At 49.5% G+C, this 19,745-nt stretch overlaps 1 protein-coding gene and 1 long non-coding RNA gene across 2 annotated transcripts; one reads left to right on the top strand and one right to left on the bottom strand.

Moving 5' to 3' along the window:
* The first annotated feature begins 241 nt into the window (after positions 1–241).
* On the top strand, positions 242–19,745 carry ARSA (arylsulfatase A). The gene is made up of 10 exons (XM_083402221.1): positions 242–753; positions 4,607–5,630; positions 6,949–7,189; positions 9,274–9,492; positions 11,581–11,750; positions 13,471–13,595; positions 15,284–15,411; positions 16,836–16,938; positions 17,045–17,788; positions 18,577–19,745. The coding sequence occupies exons 2-9, from the start codon at positions 5,389–5,391 to the stop codon at positions 17,356–17,358; spliced, it is 1,542 nt and encodes a 513-aa protein (XP_083258347.1). The 5' UTR covers positions 242–753; positions 4,607–5,388; the 3' UTR covers positions 17,359–17,788; positions 18,577–19,745.
* Positions 14,632–15,304, bottom strand: LOC310659324. Its single transcript, XR_014502759.1, has 2 exons — positions 15,169–15,304; positions 14,632–14,793 (listed from the first exon to the last, which is right to left on the bottom strand). It is a non-coding gene; the product is annotated as an uncharacterized lncRNA (long non-coding RNA).

The following is a 19,745-nucleotide window of genomic DNA, read 5'->3' as shown; positions in this document are numbered from 1 at the left end:
TCTAGAGCAAAGCTCTTGCTCGGCCAGAAGGCAAGGGCCGGCTCTCTCCTCGCATCTCCGCTGCCCAAAATCTTTCGCAAAAGGTACGCGCGGCAGCCCTGATCCAGAGCTGCCGGCTTCGGACAGAAAGCTGCGCTGCGCTTTTTGCAGAGAGCTTTCCCGGAAGATGCTGTCTTGCGCCCGCGATGCCCAGCCCCGGGCCCAGTGACGCTGCTTTGCACACGCGTTGCGCACACGCAGTTGAGATCCAGAGGAAGAGCGGCAGGGCAGACGGGGTGAGCACGGAAGCGAGGAAGGCGCAGCATCATATTCTGGGCATGTTTCAAAGGCATGGAGCATGGGAGCGATACTGGAGACCCCTGAGCATACACAGAATGCGATACAGTCTGCCAGCCCCATTGATCTGTTGCACTTTACGGGATCTCCTTAGGGAGGAAGGGGGGTTAATAGGAAGAACGAATCATCTCAGTGGAGATTTCTGCACTGCAAAGGGTCGGACTAGATGACCCTGGCTGCTGGGGGACCCCTTCCAAGCGGAGGAGGCGCAAGGGCGAAGCTAAGCGGGAGGTGGCGGCGGCGACGCAGGCGCTAGGAGCGGATCCTGCTCGGGACGGCTTCTGGGATCCGTTCCAGGGCCCCGCCCTTCAGCGGGCTCACCAACTCTCGGGGACTGCAAGTCCCAGCATGCCCAGCGCCGCGGGATCTCGGGGGCGCGCGCAAGAGCAGCTGTCGCCACCGCTGTTGCTCAACCGGGTGGGTCTCCTCGCGATGAGCGAGGCGCGCGGAGGGAAGGTGGAGGGTCGGGCGGTCTGGGCAGCCTCGCCGGGTCGTGGGAAAAGGGACGGGCGGGCGATCTCTGCGGGTACAGCTGGCACCGCGATGCCCCTCCGCGCGCCCTTTGCGCTCTCGCGCCCCGGATTCCCCCCAGTTCTGCAAACGGGGAGATAGATGCCCGGGCGGGGCTCGAGAGTGGCCACCCTTCTGCTGGTGCCATGCCTAGAGGGAATTCGGAGCGAAACTCAATTCGGGGAAGACACAGTGATGTTTGCCGGGGAAAGTGCACAGGCGTAGACAGGATTTTTGTTAGGGAGGAGGACGGCGATCGCCCCCAAATTGTTGTGCTTCTTTTGTCGAGTGGGGCGGGCTTCTGTTTGCCGGGGGTGGGGTGGGCAGAACATCAGATAACTGAGCATTTTTAATGCTTTTCCATGACTTTTTTGAAGCACTGGGGAAGTGAAAGTGTGGGCGTGCCCCGTGAAGTCGGTTGCCAGACCCTGCGCCTCCTGATGCCTCAAGGCAACGCCAGGGACGTTTTCCTGCCCCCCTCCAGGCATATTCTTGGAGCATTTCTGAAGTTGGGTGAGTGTTGCTCTGGGCGGATGTGGGCTTTGTGGTGGGGGACTAAGAGGAGCTTTTGCAGGTGCTTCTCGGGAAGATTAATTTAGGTGCTTTGCCTTGGAAGCTGGCCTAAGATGCAGAGGCTGAGGGGGACCCCACTGGATTAGACGGAGGTGAGCTTCTGAAGAAGCAAAAAAATATATATGCACTCAGACAGGGAACTAGAAATGTGGAACAAAGGTGGGTGTGGATCAGGGCCAGATTTACACATAAGCTAAACAAGCTATAGCTTAGGGCCCCACTCTCTTGGGGGCCACAAAAAAATTAAAGGAAAAATAAACTGCATGTACATTTCCAAAATATAAGCTAAAAAACAAATAAAATGGCTTTAGATACCTATTAGGTCCATAAATTACCTTATAGCATATATTCAGCACAGGAAGCAGTGACAAATAGTTGTTGATAAAGGACAGCTGGACATATAAAGGGCCCCATTACCTTCAGTAGCTTAGGCAGGCATCCCCAAACTCGGCCTTCCTGCTGTTTTGGGACTACAACTCCCATCATCCCTAGTTAACAGGACCAGTGGTCAGGGATGATGGGGACTGTAATCCCAAAACATCTGGAGGGCCGAGTTTGGAGGTGCCGGGCTTAAGGCCTCATCAAACCTAAATCCAGCCTTGGGTGTGGATGAGCCCTAGGCTTTTAGAGTTCTTTGAGAATGTAAAAAAATCAGTTGTGTGGGTTTTGCTGATGAACACAGTGTACTTAGATTTCGCAAAGGCCGAAACCCCTTGGGAACTTGGCAAGAAAGTGAGAAAATGTGTCCTCATGTGGGCTGCTAACCTGTTAAAGAACAGGTTTAGAGTTGTTTGAGAATGTAAAAAACTAATTGCATGGGTTTTGCTGGGGAACACAGTGTACTTAGATTTCACAAAGGCCCTAACTCCATGGGAACTTGGCAAGAAGGTGAGAAAAGGTGTCCTTATGTGGGCTGCTAACCTGCTGCTGCTGTTGTTTAATCGTTTAGTCGACTCTTCGTGACCCCCTGGACCAGAGCACGCCAGGCACTCCTGTCTTCCACTGCCTCCCGCAGTTTGGTCAGACTCATGCTGGTAACTATCCAACCATCTCGTCCTCTGTCGTCCCATTCTCCTTTTGCCTTCCATCTTTCCCAGCACCAGGGTCTTTTCCAGGGAGTCTTCTCTTCTCATGAGGTGGCCAAAGTATTGGAGTCTCAGCTTCAGGATCTGTCCTTCCAGTGAGCACTCAGGGCTGATTTCCTTCAGAATGGAGAGGTTGGATCTTCTTGCAGTCCATGGGACTCTCAAGAGTCTCCTCCAGCACCATAATTCAAAAGCATCCATTCTTCGGCAATCAGCCTTCTTTATGGTCCAGCTCTCACTTCCATACATCACTACTGGGGAAACCATAGCTTTAACTAGACGGACCTTTGTTGGCAAGGTGATTTCTCTGTTTTTTAGGATGCTGTCTAGGTTGGTCATTACTTTTCTCGTAAGAAGCAGGCGTCTTTTAATTTTGTGGCTGCTGTCACCATCTGCAGTGATCATGGAGCCCAAGAAAGTAAAATCTCTCACTGCCTCCATTTCTTCCCCTTCTATTTGCCAGGAGGTGATGGGACCAGTGGCCATGATCTTCATTTTTTGATGTTGAGCTTCAGACCATATTTTGTGTTCTCCTCTTTCACCCTCATTAAAAGGTTCTTTAATTCCTCCTCACTTTCTGCCATCAAGGTTGTGTCATCTGCATATCTGAGGTTGCTGATATTTCTTCCGGTGATCTTAATTCCGGCTAGGGATTCATCCAGCCCAGCCTTTTGCATGATGAATTCTGCATGTAAGTTAAATAAGCAGGGAGACAAAATACAGCCTTGTCGTACTCCTTTCCCAATTTTGAACCAATCAGTTGTTCCATATCCAGTTCTAACTGTAGCTTCTTGTCCCACATAGAGATTTCTCAGGAGACAGATGAGGTGGTCAGGCACTCCCATTTCTTTAAGAACTTGCCATAGTTTGCTGTGGTCGACACAGTCAAAGGCTTTGGCATAGTCAATGAAGCAGAAGTAGATGTCTTTCTGGAACTCTCTAGCTTTCTCCATAATCCAGCGCATGTTTGCAATTTGGTCTCTGGTTCCTCTGCCCCTTTGAAATCCAGCTTGCACTTCTGGGAGTTCTCGGTCCACATACTGCTTGAGCCTTCCTTGTAGAATTTTAAGCATAACCTTGCTAGCGTGTGAAATGAGTGCAATTGTGCAATTGTGTGGTAGTTGGAGCATTCTTTGGCACTGCCCTTCTTTGGGATTGGGATGTAGACTGATCTTCTCCAATCCTCTGGCCACTGCTGAGTTTTCCAAACTTGCTGGCATATTGAGTGTAGCACCTTAACAGCATCATCTTTTAAAATTTTAAATAGTTCAGCTGGAATATCATCACTTCCACTGGCCTTGTTATTAGCAGTGCTTTCTAAGGCCCATTTGACTTCACTCTCCAGGATGTCTGGCTCAAGGTCAGCTAACCTGTTAAAGAACAGGAATACAAGAGTAGGAATCAGTGGTAAGTTTTGCTGGTGGAGGGATGTAGAAAGCAGAGCCCTCCAAAATCTGAAGTCCCAACCAGTGTCGTTGTTGTTTTAAAAAATGTTCAGAAATAATCTCAAGGAAGGGTTAGCAGTGATGTGGTCCTGCTTCCAGATAACATCACAATATTCTGTGTGGTCAAAACATAAAAGAATTGTGTGTAGTTTCAGAAAGATTTCTCCAAACTGGATGACAACAAAATGGCAGGTGCAAGTGTAAATTGATGGAAACTGGGACAGATCCTGAATTCACACAGAGGCTGACAGTGTCTGACCTGGCAGTGACTTACTGGGAAAGGGATCTTGGCATCGTGGGATCATTAACCCAGTGTGTAGACAAGCAAAAGGCAAATTCCATGCTAGGGTTCCTGAAGAAAAGGATTGAAAACAAAACTGCGGATCATTTGTAATGTGCTCTGCACATCTTTGCTGTGACCGCATCAAAACCTGGTCAGTATATTGCAAAGGGATATTGCAGAGCAGCGCACAGGGCAGCAAAGGAGAAGGGAAAATTCTCTGTGTGGAAAAGTTGCAATGTTTGTGGCTTTTTAGATTAGAAACGCAGTTAGTCACAGGAATGGTGTGGCAAACATGATCATATTCATGGTATGGACATCTGCAGGAATTCTTCCGGCGGGGGGGGGGAGGGAAGTTAAACACAGAAAGTGTGGAGCTGGCTATAAATCCCTGTGAAAAATGAGAAGAATAGGGCATATACATTTTTTTGTCTCCCATTACAGGTTCTATGCTCGAACTCAGAACCCTTCAGTGAAGCTGAATGTTGGAAGATTTCAGGACAGATGAAACGAAGTCTTACCATTGTATCCTTAAACAGTGTTGGCTGCCTCCTTAGATGGCTTTAAGAGAGGGTTTGGCAGATTCATGATGGGTAAGCGCTAGTTAGCCACGCTGGCTGTGCTCTTCAGAATCAGGACACCAGTTCCTGGGATTCCCAACGGGGGAGAGGAGCTGTTGTGCTTGGATCTTGCTTGGGACTTCCCACTGGAGCTTCTGGTTGGCCCTGTGAGAACAGGATCCTGGATTAGATGGGCCTCCTTTGGCTTGATGCAGCAACGTTCTTCTTTTGTTTTAAGAGAGTCTTCTTTCTTTGGTCTTCATGTTTTCAGTGATGCACTCTTCAATATCTCCATCCCTACCAAGCTGTCGGTTCTCCTTGCAGACTTGTCTTCTACAGAGCACCTGCCATCTGCCACAAAGAGGAGGATTATCCGTGACAACCTCCTAGTACTGTGATCTTGCTATTCTAGAGTCGGGGTGCAGGTAGCTGAGAAGAGGCAATGGTTGTTTTGAGCTGGAGAGGCTAGAATATTTGGTTCCTGCCCTGTCTCTGTAGTCACTCCAGCAAAGCTTCTTCTGACTGTAGGCCAACAGGCTTCCTGGCACCAACCTTGACATTAAGTACCTGGGCAGCATCAGGGAACGGGCTTTGGGGACATGCCTTCATTAGCCATGCCTTCTCTGGGACTTGTGCTTCTGTGCCTGGTGGTCCTGGCTCCGCTGAGTTCAGCCCGCCAGCCCCCCAACATTGTCCTCATTTTAGCCGATGACCTGGGCTTTGGAGATCTTGGCAGCTATGGGCATCCCACCTCCTCGACACCCAACCTGGACAAGATGGCGGCCTCCGGTCTACGGTTCACCGACTTCTATAGCAGCAGCCCCGTCTGCAGCCCCTCCCGGTAGGCCAATCCCCATCTCCCTTTCTTGATCAATTGTTGGGAGTTACCGTATTTTTTGCTCTATAAGACTCACTTTTCCCCTCCTAGAAAGTAAGGGGAAATGTGTGTGCGTCTTATGGAGCGAATGCAGGCTGCGCAGCTATCCCAGAAGCCAGAACAGCAAGAGGGATTGCTGCTTTCGCTGCGCAGCGATCCCTCTTGCTGTTCTGGCTTCTGAGATTCAGAATATTTTTTTTCTTGTTTTCCTCCTCCAAAAACTAGGTGCGTCTTGTGGTCTGGTGCGTCTTATAGAGCGAAAAATACGGTAGTTAATGTGACATAAGTCACACCAAAGGGGACAGTCATCTTTCCCGGACTCAGTCCCTCCTCCCCACACCCCAGATATGCAGTTATACAGACTATGCTAACCGTAAAATGTTCTGGACACCAGTACACACACGATGACTGGTTCTTGCATGTTCTTTCGCTCCCTTCCCTTAGTCCTTGGGCAGGGGTGGACTTTGGTGTTGCCGACAACAGGCTTACAAGGGAAGTAAGCCCGTCTCCTCAGTCTCGAGGCACAGAAGGTTAACCCTTCACTACACCCAACATTTGGTAATATGGCACCCTGAGCAAGGACAAAATTGGGCACCCCTTCCAACCTTGAGTCATTATTATTGGGTATTATTATTACCGTATTGGCCCGCAAATAAGCCACACCTTTAAAATTGGGGGGGGGGGGGAGGAAGGACAATACCGGAATATAATCTGCTCCCTTAAAATTGGGTTACAGGCTGAAAATTCCTGCGTTTGGTAGAATTATAACTCTGAGCCAATTGAAGCCTTTGATCTTGCAAGCCCGCAAAAGTTTCCATACAACGCTAAAATCATAAATCACTATTCAATCGCCACAATTCCACAGGCACACTTGTAAATGGCAACAGTCTGAAGCTCGCAAATTGTCAAGAAAACATGTTTTGTTCCTTTTTACTGTACGTCTGTTTCAGCAGCGATACCGTAAAAACCCATTTTTGTAAGGTCGCAAATTTAAGCTGCAGTTTAACTTTTCATGGTCGGAATTTGGCGAGGGGGAAGTGAGGCTTATATTCAGGCTAATACAGTATTATTCTGCACCTGCTCTGCTCAGCGCCCGGGGGGGGGGCAGGGGAGGAACTGTCCACATTGCCGTAAATCTGGCGCTGCCTGGGGCACCTTTCCTTGAGTGGGCAGGTGACTACATGTTCCTTCTGGAGTGGGTGGGGTTTGGCTGGAGCCATATGACTGCCTGGCTGTTGGCCCAGAACTCTGGTGTCATTCCTACTTGCTCTCATCCCTCCAGGGCAGCCCTGCTGACGGGTCGCTACCAGACCCGCTCTGGTGTTTACCCCGGCGTGTTCTACCCTGGCTCCCGAGGAGGCCTCCCCTTGGCCGAGGTGACTCTGGCGGAGCTGCTGAAGGGGCGAGGCTATGCCACCGCCATGATAGGCAAGTGGCACCTGGGCCTTGGACCGAATGGGACGTTCCTGCCCATGCACCAAGGGTTCGACCAATTCCTGGGGTTGCCCTATTCGCATGACCAGGTGAGATGCGGCCGGGTGGGCAAAGCAGGGAGCAGCACAGGCTCAGAAGAGGGAAGGCTTGGCGTCGCTGCAGGAAAGGAGGAGAGCTGGGCTAGGAGACCCTTGTGCTGTGCTTTAGGCTGCAGTTGAAGCAGTTTTAATGAGAGGGTCTAATTCAGATCTGCTTAGGGAAATGCGAGATTTCTCCCCTCAATCACAGCATTCACTGTGAATTTAGTGGTTCATTTTTTTATATATATAAAAAGAAAAGCACTGAATTCAGCAGGTTCAGATTTGAACCTGGCTACCTTGGGGCGCGGGTGGTGCTGCGAGTTAAACCACAGAGCCTTGCCGATCAGAAGGTTGGCGGTTCGAATCCCTGTGATGGGGTGAGCTCCCGTTGCTGAGTCCCAGCTCCTGCCAACCTAGCAGTTCGAAAGAACATCAACTGCAAGCAGATAAATAGGTACCGCTCCGGCGGGAAGGTAAACGGTGTTTCTGTGTGCTGCTCTGGTTTGCCAGAAGCTGCTTAATCATGCTGGCCACATGACCCGGAAGCTGTACGCCGGCTCCCTCAGTCAGTAAAGCAAGATGAGCACCGCAACCCCAGAGTCGTCCATGACTGGACCTAATGGTCAGGGGTCCCTTTACATTGATATTATATTGGCAATACAATATCACTTAATTCTTTGAAAAATGCTTCTCACAAACAAATCACAGAACTGTAGAGTTGGAAGGGACGCAGAGAGTTATCTAGTCCAGCCCCCTGCAATGCAGAGATCTTTAAGCATTAAATTAACAATGCAATGAACTTTAAACATTACATTTCAGAATGTGGCCCTGAGCCCTATTTACTGGGAAGCGGCAGCAAGAGAAGGCTGTTGCCTTTGGGCCTGGAATTTGGGGGTTTCCTGGGAGCATCTATGTAGTTGCTCCTCTTGGGAATGGGCTGCTGGTCTGGATGGGCATTTGGTCTGCACTGGCAAGGCTCTTGTTAAGTTCTTCGCTGTGAAATGTCGTTGAATTGTGTGTGAGGGAAAGCAGTGCTGGGTTTAAAAAAAAAGCTAAACAAGCTATAGCTTAGAGCCCCACTCTCTTGCCCCCCCCCCCGAAAAAAAAAATTAATGGAAAAAAACCCTGCATGTACATTTCAAAAATATAAGATAAAAAACCAATAAAATAAAACCTACATACAGCAACAGTGTTTTGTGTTGTGTAGGCTCCTATGTTGTAAGTCTTGAGCCCCTACCTGCTAGCCTGCTCCCTAAAATATCACTGGTTTGCTCCTTTCTATAATAATAATATTATAACAATTTATTATTTATACCCCTCCCATCTGGCTGAGTTTCCCCAGCCCCTCTGGGCGGCTCCCAATCGAGTGTTAAAAACAAAACAGGATTAAATATTTAAAACTTCCCTAAACAGGGCTGCCTTCAGATGTCTTTTAAAAATAGGATAGCTGCTTATTTCCTTGACATCTGATGGGAGGGCATTCTACAGGGCGGGCGCCACCACTGAGAAGGCTCTTCCTGGTTCCCTGTAACCTCACTTCTTGCAATGAGGAAACCACCAGAAGGCCCTCAGCACTGGATCTGAGTATCCGGGCTGAATGATGGGAGTGGAGACGCTCCTTCAGGTATATTTCTGTATATAGGGTGCCTACGTTCTGCATGGACTAGTTGCATGCCCACATGTGTAAATGGCTTGAGATACCTATTAGGTCCATCAATTACCATATAGCATATATTCAACACACAAAACAGTGACCATTTGTTGTTGACAAAGGACAGATGGACGTATCAAGGGCCCCATTACCTTCAGTAGCTTAGGGCCTCATCAAAGCTAAATCCGGCCGTGTGTGTGTGTGTGTGTGTGAGAGAGAGAGAGAGAGAGAGAGAGAGAGAGAGAGAGATTAAGGTTAAACTTCATCATCGCCCATATGGGAGTGGTGCTGGTGGAGCTAGAACGATGAGTGGGAATCCTTAAATGGGCTTCTAAGGCAACGAGCGCCTGTGGTTTTGTGAGCATTCTGTGCCTCTGGCATGCTCTGACGACTCCTCTCTCCTGTGATAACACCACCTTCCTTCTTCTTCATCCTGCTTCAGGGCCCCTGCCAGAACCTCACCTGCTTCCCCCCGGACACGCCCTGCTTTGGGACTTGCGACCAGGGAGTGGTTCCCGTCCCCCTGTTTTTGAACCAGAGCATCATAGAGCAACCTGTGTCCTTCCCATACTTGCAGCTTCTCTACAACGGCTTTATCCGAGACTTCATTGTCGGTTGCGCACGGCACAACCAGTCCTTCCTGCTATATTATGCCTCCCATGTAAGTTCCGGAGCTCTTTGTGCAGGCTTGGGGCAAAGAACCCAGGCAGTTAAGTTTTATTCCTGTCCTTTGGATGGGCTGGAGCCTGTGCTCTGGAGTCCAGCAGAGCTCCAGCGCTGCCTGCGGCTGTGTGAGACGTGCTTGTATGCCACACAGGCAAGAATTGAGTGGCTGCATGGTCTCCCACCTCTCTGGTTGATGGGGATTTTGACGCACCCCGCTCCCCTCTGGAGCTAATATTATTCTTAATATACCCTGCCCATCTGTCTGGGTTTCCCTAGCCACTCTGGGCGGCTCCCAACAGAATATTAACAGCACAAGAAAACTTCAAACATTAAAAACTTCCCTAAACAGGGCTGCCTTCAGATGTCTTCTAAAAGTCAGATAGTTGTTTATTTCCTTGACATCTGATGGGAGGGTGTTCCCCAGGGCGGGCGCCACCACCAAGAAGGCCCTCTGCCTGTTCCTTGCAACCTCGCTTCTCACAGGGAGGGAACCTCCAGAAGGCCCTCGGAGCTGGATCTCAGTGACCTGGCTGAACAATGGGGGTGAAGACACTCCTTCAGGGATACTGGGCCAAGGCAGTTTAGGGCTTTAAAGCACCAGCACTTTGAATTGTGCTTGGAAATGTACTGGGGGCCAATGTAGGTCTTTCAGGACTGGTGTTACATGGTCTCGGCGGCCACTCCCAGTCACCAGTCCAGCTGCCACATTCTGGATTAGTTGTAGTTTCTGGGTCACCATCAAAGATAGCCCCACGTAGAGCGCATTGCAGTAGTCCAAGCGGGAGATAACTGCAGCAGGTGTTTCTTCACAAAGAGCAGAACTGCTGCAAGTCTCTTGTCTTGAGCGGCTTTTGAAAAAGGGTTGTGTGCTTTAAAAGAATAGTCTGAGTTCCCCTTATCATGCTTAGCCCCACCCTTGGGTGATGAAATGCATCCTGCAGAATAATCACATGTATGCACATTTCTGATGGAACAGACCCTTCTCAAAACCTCAAGGCTCTTCTGCTGCCAAATGATGATTTTATAAATATAAAATGCTGCATGTTTCTGACCACCAGGTGCGGGCAGTTAAGAGCACTGCTGGGCTGCCCCTGTCTTTAACAAAGAATTGTAAGGGTTGGAAGGGACTCTGAGGGTCCTCTAGCCTCACCCCACACAATGCCGGACTCTTAACTAAAACATACATGGTAGGTGGCCGTCCAACCTCTGCTTAAAACCCTCCAAGGAAGGAAAGTCCATCATCTGCTATTGTAGATGGTGTATTCGGCTACTGTATGACTTGCGTCGTCAGAAAGTTCTTCCTGGTGTTTAGTGGGAACAAAACAAAATAATGAAGTTAAAACACCATTAAAACACTGCAACAAGGCGGTTAAACCAGTTAGTAATGCTGCAGCAGCCTTACAATCAGTTCAAAAGCCTGTGAGAAAATGTGTTTCTTTAAGTTGTCTCCTAGACGTCATGAGAGGGGGGGGGCATATCTCCAGATGGAAAGACTTATACAGTGGTACCTCTAGTTACGAATGTACCGGTAATTCGTTCCGGAGGTCTGTTCTTAACCTAAAACGGTTCTTAGCCAGAGGTGTGCTTTCGCTAATGGGGCCTCTTGCTGCCACTGTGCCACCGGCACACGATTTCCGTTCTCATCCTGGGGCAAAGGTCTCAACTTGAGGTACCTCTTCCAGGTTAGCGGAGTTTGTAACCTGAAGCATTTGTAACCTGAGGCATTTGTAACTTGAGGTACCACTGTATATAACAAGGGAGCCACCACACAGAAGCCCCAGCCAGGAAAATGGGAATGGTAGAGATCAACTTTTGGCGAAATTAAACTGGGAGTGGGGGTGGAGCATGGCGGTACACATAGTTTTAATTTCACAGCATCTCCTCTATCAATTGCAATGAGCCAGGATGCCTAAAGGGGGAGAGAGCTATTCCCTCCCGCATCGTCCTTGCATGCTCCCCAGAGGCGTCTTGCTGGGCCGCCTTGGACAATGGAAGCAGCAGGGCTCTTCCGAGGTTTCCTGGTGAAACTATTCTGCTGAAGTTAGGAACATTGACAAGTGCCTTGTTCTCTACCCGTCCACAGCACACGCATTACCCCCAGTTTGCGAGCGAAGAATACGCAGGCCGCTCGCCCAGGGGCCCTTTCGGAGATGCCCTCCTTGAGTTTGATGGATCCGTGGGGCACATTTTGCAAGCGCTGCAGGACGGCGGGGTAGCCGAAAACTCCCTGGTGTTCTTCACCGCCGACAATGGGTGAGGGTGCTTCTCATCTCCAAGATATCTAACCCAGAACTGGGTCTCAACGTTTTCTTTTTTGCTCGGGAAGCAGGAAAGATTGGCAAAGACTGTTGCGGATTTTATTAGGATGGACAGTGAATTGCTGACATTGGAGACTAGTTCTGCTGCCTTAATATACTTTTTGACTACAGCTGAGCTCCTGAGCTCCTTGAAGGCAAATTGATCCATCTGGCCATAAGATATGGCTGCAGAATTTGGGGAGCTTTGAGTTCCAGGCAACTTATGTGCATTGAACACATGCAAGTTCAACTGTATGCGGTTGACATTGCACAAATTAAACACATGGAAGGTGGAGAGCTTAAAAGCTCTTTTTGCGCAGGGCTTCCCCAGTGTGGAAGGAGCATTTAAACTCTCAGACTTCCTGAGGCTCTCATGAGATCTTGGGATGGCCATGCAAGATCTCGCAAGAGCCTCCCAGAGACCAGTAAGTAAACTCAGTGTTTGAAAGCTCTCTTTCCCATTTGTGGTGAGGGGTTAAGACCCTTTTGGCATGCCGGCTCTGGAAGGTAAAGATGATCGCACAGGGGCACTTCCAAGGCGTTGTTTTGACCATACACAATTTTGGCTTTATGCACACAGCCCAGGGAAATTAATCCCTGCGTAAGACGCAAGTGATCTGCACCACGTTTGTTAGAAAGGGGGTGTTTTAATGGAAAATGAGCGAGGTCCCAACCAAAGAAGAATGTTAACTTAAACTGATGGAATATATCTAACATATAGAATAAGAAAACAAGAAAAATGCATGTTTAAAGAAGACTGGAAAATGTTTACTGAATATATGGGTGAAAATTGTGTTCATTTGAAAACGCTGGTAGCATTAAGATAAATTCGACAGTGCAAATAAGATTTGATGGATGTAGCAATTGATTACTGAACGGTTTAGTTCATATAAAATATGCAGGGATGTAAGGTATGTAAAAGGCCACAGGTGGCGCTGTGGGTTTAACCACGGAGCCTAGGACTTGCCGATCAGAAAGCCGGTGATTCGAATCCCTGCGACGAGATGAGTTCCCGTTGCTCGGTCCCTGCTCCTGCCAACATAGTTTGAAAGCACGTCAAAGTGCAAGTAGATAAATAGGTACCGCTCTGGCGGGAAGGTAAACGGCATGTCCGTGTGCTGCTCTGGTTCACGAGAAGTGGCTCAGTCATGCTGGCCACATGACCTGGAAGCTGTCTGCGGACAAACGGCAGCTCCCTCAGCCAGTAAAGCAAGATGAGCGCTGCAACCCCAGAGTTGGCCGTGACTGGACCTAATGGTCAGGGGTCCGTTTACCTTTAAGGTATGTACAATGAACCATAGAAAGAAGAGAAGGGAAGTTATTGATTTAAGGTTGCTTAAATGAATATTTTGAAATGTAATTTAGAAAATGTTTTAAATGAAAAGGGGGTGGGATGGGGGAATATTGCACCCTAATCATAGCTGTCAACTTACAGATTTGAAAATAAGGGACCAGCAGCCTCAAAAATAAGGGATCAGCAGCCAAAATAAGGGATTTTCTGGCCACAGGTATGTTCAACCTCTGAGCCCCTCCGAGCCAAAGGCAGAAAGCCATGCCAGCAGCCAAACGAAGCCTCATCAATAAGGGACAGCAGCGGGACATGGCGCTGGGATAAGGGACTGTCCCGCCAAATAAGGGACACTTGACAGCTAATGTTTATTTCCTCTCGCTTACAGCCCTGAAACTATGCGCATGTCCCGAGGAGGGAGCTCTGGCCACCTCAAGTGTGGCAAAGGCACAACGTATGAGGGAGGAGTGAGGGAGCCTGCTGTGGCCTACTGGCCAGGCCGCATTGCCCCAGGTACGTCCGGCCCTTGCTGCCTCAGGGTTGCAGCAACCGCTAGAGCAGGTGCAGTCCTGCATCCAGGGGTGGAGCAAGGTGGGGGTGGACTGCCCCAGGTGTCATTACTGAGGGAGGTGACATTCTGCACACCACCTGCCTGTGATTCCCGCCTACCGCGATCTGTCAGGGGAAGGGGTAGATCTGTGCCGCTTTGCCAGTGGCCTTCACTCCCCCCTCGTTTTGACAGCCCCGCGCTCCCAGGCTGCTTTAGGAGGCAGGCAGGCAAGGAGAGGATGGGAAGGAGGCAGGCAAGCAAACAAGTGGAGGGTGAAAGGAAGGAGAGAAGGAGAATTCCCCTCAACTCAGGACCCAAAGCCTGTAACCCCAAAAGAAGCTCAACAACTTTGGCCAACCCTCCCCTAAAAAAAGGGATGCGGGTGGCACTGTGGGTTAAACCACAGAGCCTAGGACTTGCTGATCAGAAGGTCGGCTGGCAGTTCAAATCCCCGTGACGGGGTGAGCTCCTGTTGCTCGGTCCCTGCTCCTGCCCACTTAGCAGTTCGAAAGCACGTCAAAGTGCAAGTAGATAAATAGGTACTGCTCCAGCGGGAAGGTAAACAGCATTTCCGTGCGCTGCTCTGGTTTGCCAGAAGCCGCTCAGTCATGCTGGCCACATGACCCGGAAGCTGTACGCCGGCTCCCTCAGCCAATAAAGTGAGATGAGCGCCGTAACCCCAGAGTCGTCTGCGACTGGACTGAACGGTCAGGGGTCCCTTTACCTTTTACCCCTAAAAAAAACTCAGCAACTCCTGGCAATGACAATGGGTAGATCACAGCCAGCCTTTTTATACTGTGAGTAGATCGCAGTCTCTTGGGAGTCCAACTAGATTTCAAGGGGGGAGGGGGTGACAATAAATTTTCCACACTGGGTACCACCTAACCTTGCTACGCCACTGCCTGCACCTGCCATGGCTACCCTTCCTGCCTTGTGTTCAGAGGATGTTACAGCACCTGTCTTCCCAATCTGGGCTTGGCACCTCGTGGTTTCTTTAAAAAAATTTTTTAAAGGACTGTCTCCCCATCCTGGACCTTGCAGGCCGTGCTTACAATCCGGCAAGAAGGACAGAGGTTGCTTTGGCTGGCGGTGAAACTGGGTGTATTGCTTGCCTGTCGGTTACATGGGGGTATTATAATTAATACTATTTTTAATGGATTTCTAGGGGGGTATACAGGACGCGGGTGGCGCTGTGGGTAAAAGCCTCAGCGCCTAGGGTTTGCCGATCGAAAGGTCGGCGGTTCGAATCCCCGCGGCGGGGTGCGCTCCCGCTGCTCGGTCCCAGCGCCTGCCAACCTAGCAGTTCGAAAGCACCTCCGGGTGCAAGTAGATAAATAGGGACCGCTTACTGGCGGGAAGGTAAACGGCGTTTCCGTGTGCTGCGCTGGCTCACCAGATGTGGCTTTGTCACGCTGGCCACGTGACCCGGAAGTGTCTCCGGACAGCGCTGGCCCCCGGCCTCTTGAGTGAGATGGGCGCACAACCCTAGAGTCTGTCAAGACTGGCCCGTATGGGCAGGGGTACCTTTACCTTTACCTTAGGGGGTATACCTTCCCCGGGTGGGCTGAAACAAGTCAACGCCAAAATTTAAAGTACCATACCCCCATTGTCTTTCGCTGCCCCTTCTTTTCCTGTCTGTTTCTGCATTCAGGTGTGACCCATGAGCTGGCCAGCACCCTAGACATCCTGCCTACAGTGGCGGCCTTGGCTGGGGTTCCTCTCCCCAATGTCACACTGGACGGCTACGACCTCAGCCCCGTCCTCTTTGAAGGTCGGAAGGTGAGCTTCCGGTTGGTTTCTCCGTCTCAGCATTGGCCGACACAGTCAGCGTGAATTGAAATGGGCTGCCGAGTGGGGGGCAGGTAGGGGCAGGGAAGCGGGGTGGTCCGTTGACCCCTCTGCACTCCACCCTGCTTCCTTCGTGCCACTGCAGACTGGTCTTCCGGGATTGCAGCAGTTCCACCACGTTCCCTCCGATTGTGGGAATGTTAAGGATAGTAAGAGAGGATATATTGATTAAATATTATCCTTCCTTCACTCACTCTAGTGAGTCATGTAGCAGAGCAGAAAGCTAGTTTGCAGATTCATTTGAATCTCTTTAGTTAAGCATATTGGATTATTCCTGGTGTCCCCTTTTATCCTTCTTAAAAGAATAAGGACACAAGAGTTTCTCTTTCAAAGTGTAATGGTTCTAGGGGTTGCTCGTGCATAAGTTGTCGCCACTCCTGGCTAGGTTACCTGGTTGAACCTTTTCTGTCTGGACAGCCTCAAGTTCCGTGGCTGCCTCAGTCGCTGGCAGAATCCGTCAGTGGGCGTTTCTTGAACCTTTTCCAGCATAAAAGCTGTTTGACGCCCAGTCCTCTCCTACTCTCCCTGCGCGGAAGTCTTCTGCGCAGGGAGGGTGTGGGCAGCGGAGTACCCGTGCTCTCTCTGCTGGTCTCCGGCGAGGAGTCCTGGAGCCACCTCTCCAATTCCCCCATCTGCGCCCCTTCTCCACTGGTGTTACGCTGATTTCCTTCCCCAGCGGATGGGCTGCCTCTCTCCCTACTGGGACCCTCTCCGGCATCCCTCTGGAGCCTTCTCTCCGCCTCCAGCTCCGATGGCAGTTCCCTGACACAAAGTAACAAGAAGTTTACTCACATTCAGTTCACGGTATGATCCCCGAAGGCAGGCTTTAGCTAGCAGTTACAAATACAGAGAAAAGTGTGGCTTACATCCTTTGTAAGGATCAAAGCCCATGTGCTGCTGGCTGAGAGCCAGCAGACAGCAAAACACATTAAGAGAACAGCATCAAGAGAACAAAAATGGCAGCAGGAGAGCAGCGTGGAATCAAGAGAGAGAGATGGCTGCGTGACTCGTCTCTTTTATGGAGTCAGCCAGAGCCATGCCCATCTCCCTGGTCACATGCAGGGGGAGGATGCTCCAGACCAGTGGAACAGGAAGTTACACTGACTGGATGTCCCCCTGCTTGTGCCCATTCTAGGGAAAGAAGGAATGTTGCATTTGACTGCACCAATGGATTACATCCCACAAAGCAGACCTGCCGCTGATGGCGTCCCGCTCAACGTTTTCTCTGTTGGCGGGCAATGAAGTGGAAAATCTCATGCTTTGCTTATTACCTTCCCCATATTGTTGTTCCTTCAATTTATATGCTGCCTTTCAACCAAATATCACAAGGCATATCATTCTGGCTCCTCTTTCAGAGTCCCCGTCAGAACATCTTCTATTACCCCTCAGCCCCCAGCCAGTCGCTCGGCGTCTTCGCAGTCCGCAATGAAAAATACAAAGCCCACTTCTTCACGCAAGGTAAGCCCAGGGCTTGATCCTGACTTGAGCTCCCTGTGGTCATCTGAACCCCTTCCTGACCTGGGACAGCAATGATGGGGCCTTTCTCCTTTTTGTGCCATTGCAGGATCCTTCCATAGCGGCACGACCCCCGACCAGGACTGCCACGGGACGACCCCCCTCACAGGCCACGAGCCCCCGCTGCTCTTTGACCTGGAGTCAGACCCTGCGGAAAATTACAACCTCCTTCGAGGCGGCCCTGTGGGACCCGACGTCCTGTCTGCCCTCAAGGAGCTCTCCCTGCAGAAGGCACTTTTCGATAAACAGATGGAGTTTGGGGAGAGTCAGCTTGCGAGGGGCAGCGACCCGTCGCTGGAGCCCTGCTGTTCTCCTTCGTGTAGCCCCAAGCCTTCGTGCTGCGACTGCACGTCAGACTCCTAGCCTCCCTTGCATAAGCTCCTTCCACTCGCTGCACTCTGTACATGCACAGCTGAACAGTTGTGAACTCCAATGACGGCTTTCAGCACCCTTTTCATTGAGGGAAATCCACATGTTAGGGACATAGGAAACCATACTGAGTCAGACCATCTGGCCCAACTAGGTCTGTATTGTCTACACCGACTGGCAGCAGCTTCCTGGGGTTTCAAGGAAGGGAAGTCCCCAGCCCTGCCTAGAGATGCAGGATTTTCACTCGGGATCTCAATGCTTTTAAAACAGGGGTCAGCAACCTTTTTCAGCCGTGGGCCGGTCCACCGTCCCTCAGACCATGTGGTGGGCCGGACTATATTTTGGGGAAAAAATATGAAAAAATTCCTATGCCCCACAAATAATCCAGAGATGCATTTTAAATAAAAGGACACATTCTACTCATGTAAAAACACGCTGATTCCTTTTTTAAAAAATAATAATATTTATTACTTTTTAAACAATTTAAACAGTACAAGACAAAACAAAAAGAAAAAGAAAAAGAAAAAACAATACAATACAAAAACACTACACCATACCAACACCTTAAACTAACAAAACCAAACAGAAACAATAAACACTCAAACAATTTCCATATCTTGTCTTTCCTTCACTTATTTCACCGACTTCCTCGCACCTCCCTTTTTGTATTCCACTTTTATCAATTATTTCAGCAATTCCTTTCCATCTTTCTCTGTTTTCTATCCTATAATTATCTTAACACATTCTAACCTTAATTTACCTATAATATTCTATTAATCTATTTATACTTAAATCCTTATAACATTTCTACTAAAGCCATATTAACTTCATTCCACCATTCTTTTAACATTCATTAATTTTGCAATATTTCTGTAAATAATCTTTAAACTTTTTCCAATCTTCTTCCACCGACTCTTCTCCCTGGTCTCGAATTCTGCCAGTCATTTCCGCCAGTTCCATGTAGTCCATCAACTTCATTTGCCATTCTTCCCGGGTGGGTAAATCTTGTGTCTTCCAATACTTTGCAATAAGTATTCTTGCTGCTGTTGTTGCATACATGAAAAAAGTTCTATCCTTCTTTGGCACCAATTGGCCGACCATGGCCAGGGGAAAGGCTTCTGGTTTCTTCAGAAAGGTATATTTAAATACCTTTTTTATTTCATTATAAATCATCTCCCAGAATGTCTTAATCCTTGGGCGTGTCCACCAAAGGTGAAAACACGCTGATTCCCTGACCGTCCGTGGGCCGGATTGAGAAGGCGATTGGGCCAGATCCAGCCCACGGGCCTTAGGTTGCCTACCCCTGCTTTAAATATCCATGGATCCTCAGAGAGGCTGGTCCAACAGTGCGAAAGCAAGACATGGTCTTAGAGGTGGTTGCAGCAGGCAGCTTTGCCTCTGCCCTTGCCAACATACTCTGTAAAACCTTGCAACTTCGAGTGTTCGCGATGACTGATCATCTTCCTCTTTCTCCTTGGAGGAGGACTTTGTGGAATCAACTTCCAACCGTGCCTCACTCATCTCCCCGAGTGCAGTGTTCTGGGTGACTTGCATTTAGGAAAGAATTCCGTCCAGCCAGAAGTTGCCTGGCTTGCTCTGTGTTCTCTGTGACAAATGTCTCTCTGCTCACTGGAATTCGCCAGTCTTCAGGCAGGGCCTGGTAGGGCTTGGCTTAACTGTGGAAGCATACATCGGACTATCTTCTCCCTACACCTTCCCTATGCCCTCTGTCGCACCCTCTCTCAGCCCATCGGACGGTCCTTCCACTTCAAGGGGGTGGCTCATATCCTAAGAAAACTACAAGGCAGCGCTAGAACCACAACGCATCACAAAAAGAAGCCAAGATGTTCACACGGTTGCTGTATGCAATAATAAAGAACTTGAGAAGCCCGGGATGAATTGAGAAGCCCAGATATTCCTTTATTAACATCCTGCCTTTCTTCCTCTGTGGAACCCGTGGGGTTCCTAAGTGGTCAACCATCCATGCATTGGCCAGACCTTCACAGGTTCAACATCAGCAAACTGGTGGCACCATGTCCTCACCCCATAGAAAGCCAGCTATGTACAAGGTCTGGTCCTCACTAGGCGTGGGGAATGGGGAGGAACCAGGCATCAAAATGGATCATCTCAGTTTTTGGATTGGGGGCAGCAGCTGAGCAGCTCCAAATGCTCAGGGCAAGAATCATCATCATCATCATCAAACCTTTTATTGGCATCACATACAAACATCCATAGTAAATCAATACAGAATGACCACCTCCCCAATGTCACAGAGCATTTGTCAAATGAAAAGAGGCGAAAAGTCTAATGTTGCATCTCTAGGTCTCCAGGGAGATCAGACGTCTGCAACAAAAAACCAAATAAAGACATTTAGCCGCTAA

The sequence above is a fragment of the Podarcis tiliguerta genome (genome assembly GCF_965153285.1).
Source record: "Podarcis tiliguerta genome assembly, chromosome: 10".
Classification (NCBI taxonomy): Eukaryota; Metazoa; Chordata; class Lepidosauria; order Squamata; family Lacertidae; genus Podarcis; species Podarcis tiliguerta.
The sequence above is the reverse complement of the archived record's forward strand: the minus strand, read 5'-3'. Positions and strand labels throughout refer to the sequence as shown.